Raw genomic sequence first — 14,825 nt, forward strand, 5'->3', positions numbered from 1 at the left:
CCTCCAGACGCCTCTACTGCCTTCTTCTTCTTCGGACGAGGGGACTCACCCTTCTTCTGCTTCGACGCCCCATGGCCCTCCAGCCGCCTCCTCGTCGCCTTGCTCATCGGCCTTCCACCTGCCACTGCAGTAAACACAAGTCAGATAGGAAACGGTAGAAACGGAAAGAGATGAAAGAAACCTGCCGAACGGCATCTCTTACTTTGTCTTTTTTCTTCCTCCTCTTCCTCCTTCACCCTTCGGTCGTGTTATGCTTTGCCGATCAAGCCCGCCTTGAACAGGTTCCGAAAGCCCAACAGCTCCTTAAAGAACCGATCTTCTTCGGCAACCTTCACCCGAACACGCTCGATCGCCTCCACCTCTCGGATCGGCGTAGCAGGCCGTTTCAAGGACACTGAAACAAAAATGCAAACGGTCAAAAAAAAAAAAAAAAAAAAACCACAGACAACCCTGCTGAACGGCAGGTTCAATCCTACCGACTGTCTGAAAGGTTGTAGGGATCCGCCTCTCGACGATCACTCTTGGTGCCGATTCCCAGTCACCAGAGACAATCACCCGACGCTTGCGCCACGTCTTTTGAGAGCTCGGCACCCCAACCACAAAATGTCCACGCTGCCCTGCCGAAAGAAAGTTGGACTGTACCCACCCCCCTTGATCGGCACTCTTCGCCCTCGTTACACTGTACAGTTGGGCAAACTGTTCATAGCTTGGCTCTCCCTCCCCAGCCATGCCGAATGCAGCGATCGTCCCGAGCAACGTAATCCAAAAATTAGGATTATATTGCCCCGGCGCATACCCAATCGCCGCCAATATCTTCTGCACCGAATGCCTCAACGGCAGCCGAAGCCCATGCTTGAAGACATCGGTGAAGAAGACCACGCCCTTGTCATTGTCACTCAATGACTCCAACGGCGCTGGAATTCACATCCCTACCGAATCAGGGATATTGTACTCCGCCCGAATCTTAGCCAGCTCAGATTCGGTCAGCGTGTTCGGCTCTAAGTGATCTACTCCGAACACCAACTCCTTCGGCTTCGCCATTGGGATCCGTTGCCTGCCAGTAACAACCCTCAGCACCCTTTCCCCTGGTGCAGCAACGGACACGTCACCTGCGCCGACCTCACGACCCAAAGTCGAAGGCTCACTACCTTGAGCCAATCCACGCGAAGTACCACCAGCCTCGGTGCGTACTCCTGCCCCTTCCACTATCTCACAACTTGACGAGCTCCCAGAATCGGCACTCTCACTCCCCTCGGACGAGCTTCCCGAGGACGAATCGTCCTCGAATGCCCTCGGACTATGACTACGCTCGGATTCGGTATCTGACATCTACAACAACACACGATGGGAAACTAAGTGCCATGCTGGAATCAAAGTCCTATTCTACCTCCTAAACACTTATGTTCAAGCTTGTTCATGCTTGTTCATGCTTGTTCATGCTTGTTCATACTTTGTTCATACAAATATTCATACAAATATTCAACAAATTCATCACTTTGATTCACAAAAAATCATAAACACAGCAACATACCTTGTTCACACGGTGGTTCCTAGTTGCCGGAAATCGCCTCCGCCTTGTTCAAGCTCGCCGGAAATCGCCTACTCAGCCTTCACACGGTTGCCGGAAATCGCCTATCTCAAGCTCTGATTGTTCTCAAAAACTTCCAAGTATTCCAACTATCGTCACTTCCTCACATTTATAGGACGAACCTAGCATCGGGAAGCGAAGCGACGCATCGGGATATGAAACGACGCGACTCTTCACAGCCATGCCGACACGTGTCACACATGTATGGGTGAGCCCAAGCATCGTCATACGAAACGCTTCAACTTCCTAGACGTTGCAGCTCTAGCCACTTTCGAAGTCCACTGGCGAACGGCAGGCGCACATTGATGAGTCTTCACTCACCTCTCGTGCCGAACGGCAGGCGCACGTTGATGAGTTTCCACTCTCCTCTCGTGCCGAACGGCAGGCGCACTTTGTTGAGTTTTCACTCACCTATCGTGCCGAACGGCAGACATTTCCAAAACGGGGCCTCCATACCCCTCAACCCATTCGGTACATCATGCCGCCTCTTTTCCAAGCTCACTCGCTCGGACACTTGGGGGACTACATGCCACCATTGGCAACAATGAGACCGTCGAGTCCGGATCAGAATGCCGAAGACAGATTCAAGTCCCCAACCGAGAAGTCGCTTCTCAATCGGTAACTTGGGGGACTACTGTTTGTACCATATCTGACCCTCCACTCATCCAATGACACGTGGATCAGAGAAATTCCCCAAGTGCCCAAGGCTCCGAACAATCGGCATTGGCTTCCGATGACATTATCTCAAAGCAGCAAACGGTCGCTACAGACCCAGCACTGTCTACAATCGGCATCCCCTACCGATTTCGCAGAATCAACCTCGAAGCACCCGCCCGAAATATCTAAAGACTCGTGTCAAGTTCATAGGGCCCTCCCACGAGTCCCACATCGAAATTAAGAATTAAGAGCATACAAAATGCCCTCTATAAATAGGCCCCTTCACTACAATACAGGGGTAAGACTTTTCAGCTTGACTTTTATACTTTTATATTGTCAACAGCAAGAGCTCTTAGAAACAATCTTATTTTAGCATCGGAGGGTCTTAAGCTGGTTCCACACCGGTTCCATAGGCCTCACGAGCTTCGCCTTTCTTCTATTCAGGATCAGCATCCGAGGACGGGAAGAATCTCCATCTAAACACTCAATCGATCTCTAGATCGTCCACATCACTTGTAAGTTGCACTCATCTCTATCTGTTCAGTTTTAGTGCCAACATTTTTCATCTCCCAAACCCCCCCACCCTACCTCTCCTCCGAGTTTTTCTTCTCCTCCAATTCCCCCATTCCCCCATGACCACCACCCTTCACTCCCAAACTAATCCCCCACCCCACAGACCCCTCCACTCACCTCCCCCATTTTTTTTAAACCCTTGAGCCCAGTCCGCCCCCCTCCCTTCTTGGGTTTTCTTCTCCTCCCATTCCTTATGTGACCATCACCCTCCACCCTCAGACCAATCCTCCATCCCCAAATCAATCCCCCACCCCACAGATTCCTCCCCAAACTCCCCATTCTTTTTTATCTCTCTCCCCAATAGAGAACCATCCCCACGCGAGATCCACCCCCAGACCACCCTAAGCCCAAAGCCACCATACAACCACCATCTTCCCCACGCGAGATCCACCCCCAGCCGAGACCCATCCCCCATCACTTGCCAACCAAGACCCAGACCCATTCCATCCCCCAGCCCTTGCCTCCAGACCTAGACCCATCCCTCCCTTCCTCTCCTGCGGTGACAATAGATCCATGCTCCCGCCCCCACCCACAGAACCCAGCCTACACTTGCAAAAAGAGAGAGAGGGAGAGAGAGAGAGAGAGAGAGAGAGAGAGAGAGAGAGAGTGTGTGTGTGTGTGTGTGTGTGTGTGTGTGTGTTATTTTAATTTTCAGTTTTTCATTTATTTTTAATATACAAAATGATCATTTTGCCCTCATATTTAATGGAAAATCGGATGAAATGTTGCAGATTTAGACGGCAGGGGGGAAATTGGCGAAACAAATAAGTTCATATCCTTTATTTTCTAAATAAAAAATAAAAAACATGGGGTAAATCGAAAGTTAGATATAAATTCAGGAGCCAAATCACCAGTTAACCTTTACTACAAAATCGGTCAAAGAGTCTTTGACAAAGACCACCAACTTAAGAGCACGAATACATGTATTGTGCCCTCCCCTCTAACTTACCGCACAAACAAATTTTATTTGTGCTTTTTCATATAAAACACAAATAGTTGTGTTAAATCGATTTGCATAGAGCACATTCTTTTACTGGACACAAAAAATAATGCCAAAAATCAATTTAATGTAGGTATCAAGTACCAACTGACAAGTTCTTCGAGAAAAGTAATAATCTTTCTTGTGTAGACACAAATAGAAGTTGTGTCTTTATCTGACACATGTGGCGATACTACACACACAAAAACTATATTTGTGCCCAAAAATCACTACTCTAATTTAAATATGGTGTACTTTTCTAAGTTAAAAAGAAAAAAAAACAAGACTGTTTTATTTTTTATTTTGATGGCAAAGTTTAAAAAACTAAGTCTGTTTTATTTTTTCCAAGGCTTTTTCTCTTCCCAAGTTCCCTACCTCTGCATCCTTCATTGGAAAAAAAAATGGAAGCTTCTACTTTTGGAGGTCCTTCTAGATCTGATGAAGCTCTACTTTTGTATATGTTTGTTTGGTGAAATTTTCTGGGTTTTTCTCAGTGATGATAGACGGGCAGAGGCTGCTAGGATCCGACAGAAATACCAAGATAGAATTCCAGTAAGAATTTGAATTCCCAACTCAGTTATCCATTGTCAATTTCTGTCCATGATGTGAATTACCAGTACATATTTTTTATGCAGTAAATGATTTGGATGGTTCTGTATTTTTTCGTACTTGGATGGTTTTTTATGCAGTTCCTCTTGGTGTTGCTGTCTTCTTCTCAAATCTGTGGCGGTTGTTGCCGTTTGCCGAGTTTTGTTTGTTTGTTGCATTTCATAGATTTGGGTATAATTAAGTGTTTGTTGTTGTATTTCATAGAATAATTGTTTGGTTCTTGTAAACAATTGGGTCATTGCATTTGTAAGCTATTTGGAGCACCTAATATGCTAATTTTCTCAATTTGTAATTCGATTTTATGTTGATTTATTCGTAATTTGTAACATATTTGCATTTGGGTGTAACTTCTGAATGGGTGGAATCCAGCCCAAGGTGCGAGCGCTTGGGTTTCAAATTTTTTAAAAATAAAATATTAGTATTGAGCGCGACTCTATAGTTGTGCCTGCAAATGTCCTATAGCAATGGAAACTTCTATATAAGCAACCGTCAACTTAAAAGTGGCTGATGGAAACTCCTTTACAAATTGTACAAATATAGGCCTTTACAAACACACATGAGTTTTACTTACTGTAGGGGTGGAAATATGAAAAGAAAACATAAACTAGCTGCAAATTAAAGCATGTTAAAGTTTCTGATACCCGAAACAGTAGACACATTATCTGCAGAAACATTTTCAAGCTAGGAGAGTTGTGAGAAGGCACACCTAAATTTATATATTTGGCCTGCTATATACTGCAAGATGCCAAGTGATAGGAATACAAAGTAAATAAATCATCATAGATTAAGGGAAAAGTTCAAAAGAGATATCCCATTAAACAGAACTAATACCAGAAATTAAGGATGCAAGTGAGAAGGCATTTTCACCTCCTGCGGCCTGCCATACGCACAATCACTGTAATACCTTTATGGTTGTTGAAGGTGCAGCAGTTCCAAATTTCATTGTCCAAATAGGCATATTAATTTCACAATGATTTTTTTATCAAAGGCAACAAAGCAGGATCCACTTCATCTTTCAACAGTAAATTAACTATCAACTCCATTGTTGATGCATCTGCAGAAAAACCCTTCTCTACCATTGTTTGAATAAGTACCATCGCCCTTGATGCTTGTTTATTATGGATGAACCCTCGGATAATTGTGTTATAGGTGCAACCATGAGGAGAACAGCCTTTCTCTTCCATTTGGATAAGAAACTTTTCTGCTTCACTTGTAAGGCCCGTGATACAGAGTCCATTAATCATTATAGTGTATGTCCTCACATTCGGTTCAAGTCCTTTTGATGATAAACCACAAAAGAGATCCCTTGCAGATTCAATTTTTCCAGCTATACACAAACCTTCAATAAGAATATTGTAAATCACAATATTAATATCCAACTTCTTCGCTTCCATCTCTCCAAACAATTGCATTGCCCTAGAAAGTTGTCGGTTTTTACACAGGCCATCCAGTAAAATAGAATAAGTTTGAGCATCTGGAAGTTGGCCACAAGCTTGCATCTCAGAGAACAACTTTTGTGCATCCTGTATTCTACCTGCTTTGCCAAAACCATCCAGAAGAGTGTTATAGGTAACGGTATTTGCAACTAGTCCCTTATGAGACATATCCAGAAAAAGCATCATGGCCTCATCAATCTTTTTATGCTTACAATATCCATTTATCAATGTGTTGTAACAAACAACATCAACCATCGAGCCCTTGCTAAGCTTTAGTTCAAAAACATTTTGTGCCTTGCCTATTTCTCCTCGCAAGCAGTAACCATCCATAAGTGAATTGTACGTAACCGAATTAGGATCAATATCTCTCTGAATCATCATCTCAACCACGCCTTCTGCTTCCACAACCATCCCCTCCTTACAAAGTGTGTCTACCAAGACGCTGAACGTTAACACATTTGGAAAGATATTTTTACTCACCATTTCATTCAACAACCTTGTAGCTTCTTTCCACTCGCCTAATTTGCAAACTCCATGAATCAAGGATGTATAGGTAATGACATCTGGGGCAATACCCTTGCTCATCATTTCTGAGAAGAGGTTCAATGCATCATCAACTAGTGTATCCTTACAAAGACTGTCAATGATTGTGTTATAGACAACTAGGCCGGGCTTGCAAACCCCTTCCTCCATCTTCCTAAGCAATTGAATAGCTGCATGGTTGTTACCCCTCATGCAAAAGCCCTTTACTAATGTGTTGAAAGTAACCACATCCGGCTGACAATTACCTGCCCCCATCATTTTCTGGAAAAGAGCTGCCGCCTCTGCTACTCTATTCTCCAGAAGAAAGCCGTTGATCAGAGTGTTGAAGGTAAAGACATTTGGTTCAAGACCAAGTTTGAAGAATTTTCCCAATACAGATAAACTAAACCCCATTTGGTTTAGATGACAATAACAATTTATGAGAATGGTTAGGGTATAAACATCAGGTCCAATTCCCGACACATCCATTTGGTTATACAATGAGATGACGGCCGAATAATGTTTCAATTTCGAAACTTGACCCAATATTTGATTGAAACGAACAACTGAAGGCGGAGGACGCATTTGAAGCATTCTATCAAACACATTGAAAGCATCCTCAACAGTTGTGATTTTGGGGGAGTTTCTCACTGGCTGTTCTAGTTGGGTTCTTGTAGATTTGATTGGTTTAGAAGGTTGAGAGTGAAGGAAAGCAAAGTAATCGTTGGCGAAAACAACAAGAGTGGAGTTAGAGTGAAGACAAGGCATACCTCTCCATCTCCTGCTGGTGCAATAAGAAGAAGAAGAAGCAGCTATATTCCGCATCATCATCTTCAGCATCTCTCGAATAATAGCACTGACAATGAGTAAGAAAATGTGCAAAACTAGCCTTTATTTAAACACACTAAAATTCCAAACGAACTTCATTCAAACACGCTTTTTGACATCTTCTACTTGTTGGAGTGTGCACAGAACAGCCTCTTCCATGGCTTTGGAATGAACCATCCGCTTTAGGTCCCCTTCTAATTATTTAGGCTTAATTACACCAATACCCTGAAATTTTGGTAATCCCACTTTGCCCTTCGAACTCAAAATGACCCAGTTTCATCAATTGACCGAGGTTTAGTGACCCACTTTGCCCCCTCCCGTCAACACCATCCTAAAGTCTGTCAATTTTGATAACGTGGATGGGGTGTTTTTGGAATTTCGTACACATGGATCATTATCCATCAAATGAGTGGGTTACGTGGCAATTGGAGTCCACCTCCACATAAGAAATTTTAAAATCAATTATAAAAAATGAAATTTAAAATAAATAATAATAAAAACTATGAGCCCGAAGCCACCCCTTTCCCGACCCCAATTCCTAGCCCCGACTGCCCAGATTCGTCCCAACTCAGAGCCCCAAGCCACCCCTCCTCTCTCTCTCTCTCTCTTTCTGCAAATTCAAAAATCAACAAATTGAAAAGAAAAATAAAATTCAAACACTGTCAGCGATGGTAATGGGGTTTGGGATGACGATGATGTGGAGGGGAGAGAGAGAGATAGCCAGTGTAATGGGGTTGTAATTATTTATTTATTTTTTGACAAAAAGAAAAAAAATGGTATTTATTTATTATTACTATAAAATACTATTAATTAAGCCACTCTCCAGTTGCAAGTGTCAAGCCTGCCAAAGCCCCTACATACTTAACATAGAAGATAACCTTATTAATTAATATTCAAATATATATAACTGCAACAAAGTTAGTTTGTGTGTATGAGAGAGAGAGAGAGAGAGAGAGAGAGAGAGAGACCGGTGATGAAAGGGAAGGTGATCCAACCACCGTGTCTTCTACCGGAATCTGATGAGGTGTGGGATTCATGATCATGATGGGAGAGGGAGCCTTCCATGTTGGAAGGTCAACTGACAATGAAGCTCAAGGGTGCAGAATATACTTGTACACTTGTGGTAGTAGTGTCAGTTTCAACAAGAAATGCGAACCCAATATGTCAATATATATTCTGAGGGTCCTAATGAAGTCTTCTGCATAAACCTAATGGCTAGGCTTCCATCTCCTCATTGAAGTGATTTGTTGGTATGACTACAAACTGATTATTTTCAAAGCACAGCAGAAGCATCTGTTTTAAAAAGTGACAGCAATCCCAAATTGACCCTATATAGCACCGTTACATGATCTCACTAATCTAGTTAGACGTACTTTATTTATTGATATTATACTTTAAAATATAAACTCCTCATTCATTCATATTGTAACACGTGAGTTATTAACACCGGCCATCTCATAAACAATTTTTTTGCATTTGGGACAAGAGGCCCAATAACAAACTGAGTAATCAAACATACAACATTTGGGTCCATGGTTAGTGGAAGGTAATTTTAATGAAGTATTGAAGCTTAATGAGTATTTGGGTTGACGATATAGATCGACGTCACAAATGCGGGACTTTGGCATGGCTATTGAGGATTGTGGTTTGACATCGATGAAGTATAAAGGTTACAAATATACTTGGACAAACAATCAGTCTGGGGATGACAGAGTCTAACTTCGGCTGGATAGGGGAGTGGCCAGTGTTGCGTTTTTTCTTCCTTTTCCAGGAGCGATAGTACATCATGTGAACTCTTTGGTTTCAAACCACCTTCCTATCTTTATACATTTTGTGGGCTCAAATTTGGTGCGTTGGGCTCGAAGATTTATGTTTCAAGAAATGTGGTCTGAAATTGATGGGTGTACAGAGACATTTGCTCATGCTTGGGGAGAGGAACAAGGTGATGTTGTTACTAAGATAAAAGATTGCCAACAGTCCTTACTGGGTTGGAATAAATCAAAGGTGGACCATATTCCCACGCAGATACGTCGGATTCAAGGGCAACTTGATGGATTCAAAAGGAAACCGCAAACAGATGATGTAGTGCGATGTCAACGTAGGTTGGCTGGTGAGTTGGATATGTTACTCACGAGAGAGGAGATGATCTGGCAACAAAGGTATCGAGTTTCTTGGCTTAAATATGGGGATCGGAACACAAATTTTTTTCATGCACAAGCTAAAAAAAGGGGACGGAGAAATTTTATGCAAGGTATTTTTGATGATCATAATGTGTGGAATACTTCTAACGAAGGCGTTGGTTCTATTTTTTGTGAGTATTTCAAGAAGCTATTTACCACTAATGGTGAGAACGATTTTAGTAATGTACTGGCAGCAGTGCAACCTAAAGTGACTCAAGAACACAATGAAAGACTAAGCCAACCTTTTACTAGAGCCGAATTGGAAGGTGTGCTCTCACAAATGTTTCTCACTAAATCTCCTGGTATTGATGGGATGCCAGCTCTATTTTACCAGCGGTACTGGCACGTAATTGGAAATGATGTGGTGAGTTTTTGCCTAAATGTGCTAAATGGCGAGGCAAGTATGCGAGAGATCAACCACACTCTCATTACTTTTATCCCAAAAGTGGACAATCCAATATGAGTTACTGAGTACTGGCCAATAAGTCTATGCTTGGTTCTCTATAAACTGATATCAACAACACTGGTGAACAGAAGGAAGGGAATTATGTAGGATGTCATCTCGGAGTACCAAAGTGCTTTTGTTCCTTCTCGGTTGATTACTGACAACATTATTGCTACTTTCGAAAGCATTCACGACATTCAAAGGAGGGGGGGGGGGGGGGGGGAAGTGCTCTAAAAAAGATGATATTGAAGCTTGATATGTCAAAAGCCTACGATAGGGTGGAATGGAATTTTTTGAACGGTATGATGAGGAAATTGGGTTTTAACAACATATGGGTGGATTTGATTATGGATTGTATTTCTACTGTATCCTTCTCTGTGAAAGTTCGGGGGTCGGCAATGGGTTTCATTACTTCTTCTAGGGGATTAAGATAAGGGGATCCTCTTTCGCCTTATCTTTTTCTCATTTGTGCAGAAGGACTTTCGACATTGTTGTCTCAGGCTCAAAGGAATAAGCAAATTCGTGGTGTTGCAGTGGCCCAAGGCACTCCTACCCTTTCTCACTTATTTTTTTTGCAGATAACAGTTTATTATTCTGCAATGCCCATTTATCTGACTGTTATAATCTAATGATTCTTCTCAGAACCTATGAGCGAGCGTCAGGCCAACAAATTAATTTTGCGAAGTCTACAGCGAGCTTTAGTCCTAGAATAGATCCAATCATGAAGTGTCTTATTTCATCCATTCTGGGAGTACGTATTGTGGATTGTTATACACGTTATCTGGAGTTGCCCACTATTACCGGAAGGAGTAAACATCGATTGTTTAATTATGTGAGGGACATGTTGTGGAACAAGCTTCACATGTGGAATGCTAAATTGCTGTCAATGGCAGGGAAAGAAGTTCTTATTAAAGTAGTGGCTTAGGCGCTCCCAACATACACAATGGGGGTGTTTCAACTGCCAAAAAGTTTATGTCAGGAATTATCAGCAATGGTGGTGAGATTTTGGTGGGGGAAGTTAGGGAAACGGAGCATACATTGGAAGAGCTGGTGGAATCTGTGTTGGCCAAAATGCTTAGGAAGACTGGGGTTCAAAAATTTTGAAGCTTTTAACCAAGCTATGGTAGCCAAACAAGCATGGCGGCTGTTAGAGAACCCTTCCTCTTTGGTTGGTCGAATCCTTCAAGCTCATTACTTTCCAAATGGTGATTTTCTTACAGTTGGGTATGGTTAGTCACCTTCTTTAATCTGGCGCTCAATTGTATGGGGAAGACAAGTTATTGAACAGGGCCTTATCTGGTGCATTGGTGGTGGGACTAATGTGAGGGTATTTCATGATAAATGGATTCCAAAGCCTTATACTTTTTTGCCTCTATTAAATAGAGGTCTTTCTATAGAGGCCAAAGTTTCTAATCTAATTACAGCGTCGGGTGGTTGGAATAGGACTCTCCTAAATCATTCTTTTTGTGACGAGGATTGTTCGGCAATTTTGAGCATTCCATTGTCATCGGTTGGGCATATTGAAGATAAGCGTTTTTTGTTTTTCTCAAAAAAGGTAAATATTCTGTGAAGACTGGATATTGCCTTGCATTACGAATTTGTGATCCAGAGGTCAATGGGGGGATTGGAGGTTCCAACTCTAGAACTCAATGTGCTTTTTGGAAAAAACTTTGGCATTTGGAGGTTCCAAATAAGGTTAAAATCTTGCTTTGGAGGGCAAGTTTAAATATCTTGCCTATAACACTAAACCTTGTTCAACAGAATGTATTGGTCTCAACTTATTGTTCTGGCTGTGGGACGGCGGCGGACGACGTTGTCCATCCTTTTTGGGGTTGTAAACCCAGCAAACAGTTTTGGGCGCTAACTTCCTTCAATATTGATTTGGCGGTCAGACAAGGCTCTTTTGCTAACTTTTTGGATGTTATGTTTCATACTATGTCAGACTGTGACTTGGAACTTTTTGTGTGTTGCTGTTGGAGAGTTTGGAAGCTTCGCAATGAGGTGCTTTATGGAAAGACCGCTGATGGGCTTTCTAAGATTGTTGAGTGAACCATGGAGTTTTTGGAGCAGTTTAAAATTCATAATGCTCACACCAAGCCAGCAACGGTGCCATAGTTTATTAGGTGGATTAAACCTCCTTCTTCTGTGTTGTTATTAAATTGTGATGGAGCGATTGAACAAGCTGGTTGTAATAGAGGGGTTGGTGGTGTCTTAAGAGACTCTGAAGGTAACTTTATTTTGGGGTTTGTAGATCAAGGCCCAGCAAGTTTGGATGTTTTGGCTACTGAATGTGCTGCTATACCCATGGGATTGTTGCAGGCTGTTGTCGGCCGCACAAATCTCACGGCCTGGTGCTCCGGGCCGAGGGGATGTGCGTTAACACGTGGCTTCCTGCTTTTGGATGCGGTGCGGTTGTGCGCGGGGGTGCCAGCACGGTCTACCGTGCGTTGAGATGTTGATGTGGATAGAATGGTCAAATGGTGCGCCTGTTTGAACTCGTCTTCTAATCAAACGATTGTAGCCGAGAGAGGAACTGATCTCGGCTGTTAGGTTCACGGCCTGAGCTACAAGGCCGTTTAGGGGTGGTGAAAATGGTGGGTTTTGGGCGGTGCTTCGGCGCGCTGCTCAAGGAGTGACGGTCGTATGATATATAGGGTGAATGAGATAGTAACAGGGATGATGCTCCGGCGCCTTGAAAATCAAGGGTCGTATGATATATTGATGAATGAATTTTCTTTACAATCTAACACTACTCCTAGGAAAGCAAGTAAAGATATTGAAAGTGCATTACAGGAAAATATAATTTGCTCCGTGGGAGGCTTTTGTTTGGTGTTTGAACCCGTTGAATGTAGCTTGAGCTTGGTATTTATAGGAAGAGCTCTTGGAGGAGTAATCGAGGCTGAAAACATGTGTGGTGGAGCCTGATCAGAACAAGTGGGTAGTCCAATCGATATTTGGGATCATGAAGCATGGTGGTGTGACTCCATAAATCCTGGCAAATCTCGGCCGCCGCCCTGATCGTGGGTTCTGCGCCTCTGGCCGTGGAGACGCATTTATGATTCTGATAGCTGGTGACCTAATATCTCAAGCTGCCAGAATTCTTGTGAGAATGTTCGCGTCTAATCACTCTAATTCCTATCACCAAATCCTGACTTCAATCACTTCCCACCTTCCCTCGTGCATTAAATGCTTATTCGTGGCCAGTGGGTTTGCTGCAATAAACAGAGGCATTACTTCATTAAATGAAGCGTGGGACCCTGCTGCCACTTGATGATCTGACTTTAATACTTTTGGCCGCGATTTTGTTCGGCTTCGGCCTCGGCCTATAATCGAGGCCGAGATGATCATGCCTTTGCAACTTTTCTTTTATTTTTAGGAAGGCCAAACATCTTTGGCAAAACGCCGCATTTTAGCTTCACGAGCAAGTACTAGGGCCGAGACAAAGGGCTCCTTCGATCAGTTCATGGCCGTGATTTATTAGGCACAAACAGCTGTTGAGTTGGGAATCTCTGATTCTTTGGTAACATCAAACTCGCAAGAAGTTGTGGCTTTACTGAAGGGAGACGGTGAGCTATGGAGTAATCTGGGTAATATTGTGGATGACATTAGAAGGTTGCTAGTACAATTGAGTGTTAGTGATGTTCTTTTTCAGCTTTGTTTGGGTAATCGGGTCGCTCACTCTTTGGCTCAGTTTGGGTTGCGAGAACAGCATCCTTCTTTCTGGGCTGGTCTTGCTCCTGAGTGGCTTGTACCACTGTTGGTAACAGACGTGGAGGGTGGGTAGTTGTTTTGGTTATCATTATCGGATGCTGTGGTACTCTTTTTCCTTGACCGAATTTCCTCCATTGGGGGTTTTTATGGCAAGGTTTTAATGAGGCCACCTCTTGTTGCATTGCATCCTTGTTTGATTGCAAATTGTATGTTTGTTGGTTGGGATGAAAGTTTCTTACTCTTTGATAAATTAAAAAAAACAAAATATTGACCACCATTTATGACCAAGTACAAAGTTGAAATTGCATATCTATGGTATATATAAGCACTACGTCTATGCTATTATAAAACGGGGAGATTTTCCTTCCTGAATTTCTTCTTTTCAACGCCAAATTTTCTCAAAGATGAAAGATAGATTGAGAATGGTGCTACAAGGTTGGAAGGGAAAGCTCTTTTCAATTGCAGGTAAGGAAGTTTTGATCAAGGTGGTTGCACAATCGATTCCTACGTATATCATGAGTTGTTTTCAGCTGCCGGTGAGCATTTGTAAGGAAATTCAAAACTTGATTGCTCAATTCTGGTGGACACATAGGGGGAGGGATAAGGGAATTCATTGGCTAAAGTGGGAGGAGTTATGCAAGGCCAAGAAGAACGGGGGCTTGGGGTTTAGAGATATTCAAGCTTTTAACCAAGCCATGTTGGCTAAATTGGCATGGAAAATTCATACTGAACCACATTCTCTCATTGCTCAATTACTGCGAGCAAAGTATTGTACCAGGAAAAGTGTTTTGGAAGTATATGCAGGTCAAGGTTCCTCATATTTATGGCGTAGTGTAATATGGGGGCGAGGTTTGATGAAGAATGGCCTCCACTGGAGAATTGGGAGGGGTGAGTTAGTGGGTGTTTATGTTGATAGGTGGCTACCGACACCAACTACGTTCATGGTCTCTTCCCCTCCAACTATGCCCATTAATTCTAAAGTATGCGATCTTTTGACACCATCAAGTGATTGGAATATTGAGTTGATTGACCGATGCTTTCTGGCCCATGATGCTGCAACTATTTTATCTATTCCATTGACAGGAGGTATGGCTAGAGACCGAGAAGTTTGGCACTATGAAACACATGGGCGGTATACAGTGAGAAGTGGATATTTGTTGTATTCCTAAAAGGACACAAATTAATGTGCAAACAACCAATTAAAAATACCAGCAAGTGCACGAATCTATTGAGGTATAGATTATGTAAGTACGGGGTCGATCCCACGAAGAACTTGTCGGCGTCCTATAAATTCTAA

General features: G+C 42.7%; 1 protein-coding gene and 1 long non-coding RNA gene across 2 annotated transcripts; one reads left to right on the plus strand and one right to left on the minus strand.

Moving 5' to 3' along the window:
- The first annotated feature begins 3,366 nt into the window (after nt 1–3,366).
- On the plus strand, nt 3,367–4,718 carry LOC110752792 (uncharacterized). Its single transcript, XR_002526029.2, has 2 exons — nt 3,367–4,349; nt 4,487–4,718. It is a non-coding gene; the product is annotated as an uncharacterized LOC110752792 (long non-coding RNA).
- Nucleotides 4,719–5,156: 438 nt separating this feature from the next.
- On the minus strand, nt 5,157–7,368 carry LOC110752791 (uncharacterized). Its single transcript, XM_088253954.1, has one exon. The coding sequence runs from the start codon at nt 7,202–7,204 to the stop codon at nt 5,372–5,374; it is 1,833 nt and encodes a 610-aa protein (XP_088110080.1). The 5' UTR covers nt 7,205–7,368; the 3' UTR covers nt 5,157–5,371.
- Between the last annotated feature and the right edge of the window lie 7,457 nt (nt 7,369–14,825).

Source organism: Prunus avium, chromosome 6, assembly GCF_965620075.1.
Source record: "Prunus avium chromosome 6, drPruAviu1.hap1.1, whole genome shotgun sequence".
In the NCBI taxonomy this organism is placed as follows: domain Eukaryota; kingdom Viridiplantae; phylum Streptophyta; class Magnoliopsida; order Rosales; family Rosaceae; genus Prunus; species Prunus avium.

Coding starts and splice junctions, on each gene's coding strand:
- LOC110752791 (XM_088253954.1), bottom strand. CDS start 7,204: ATGCTGAAGATGATGATGCGGAATATAGCTGCTTCTTCTTCTTCTTAT.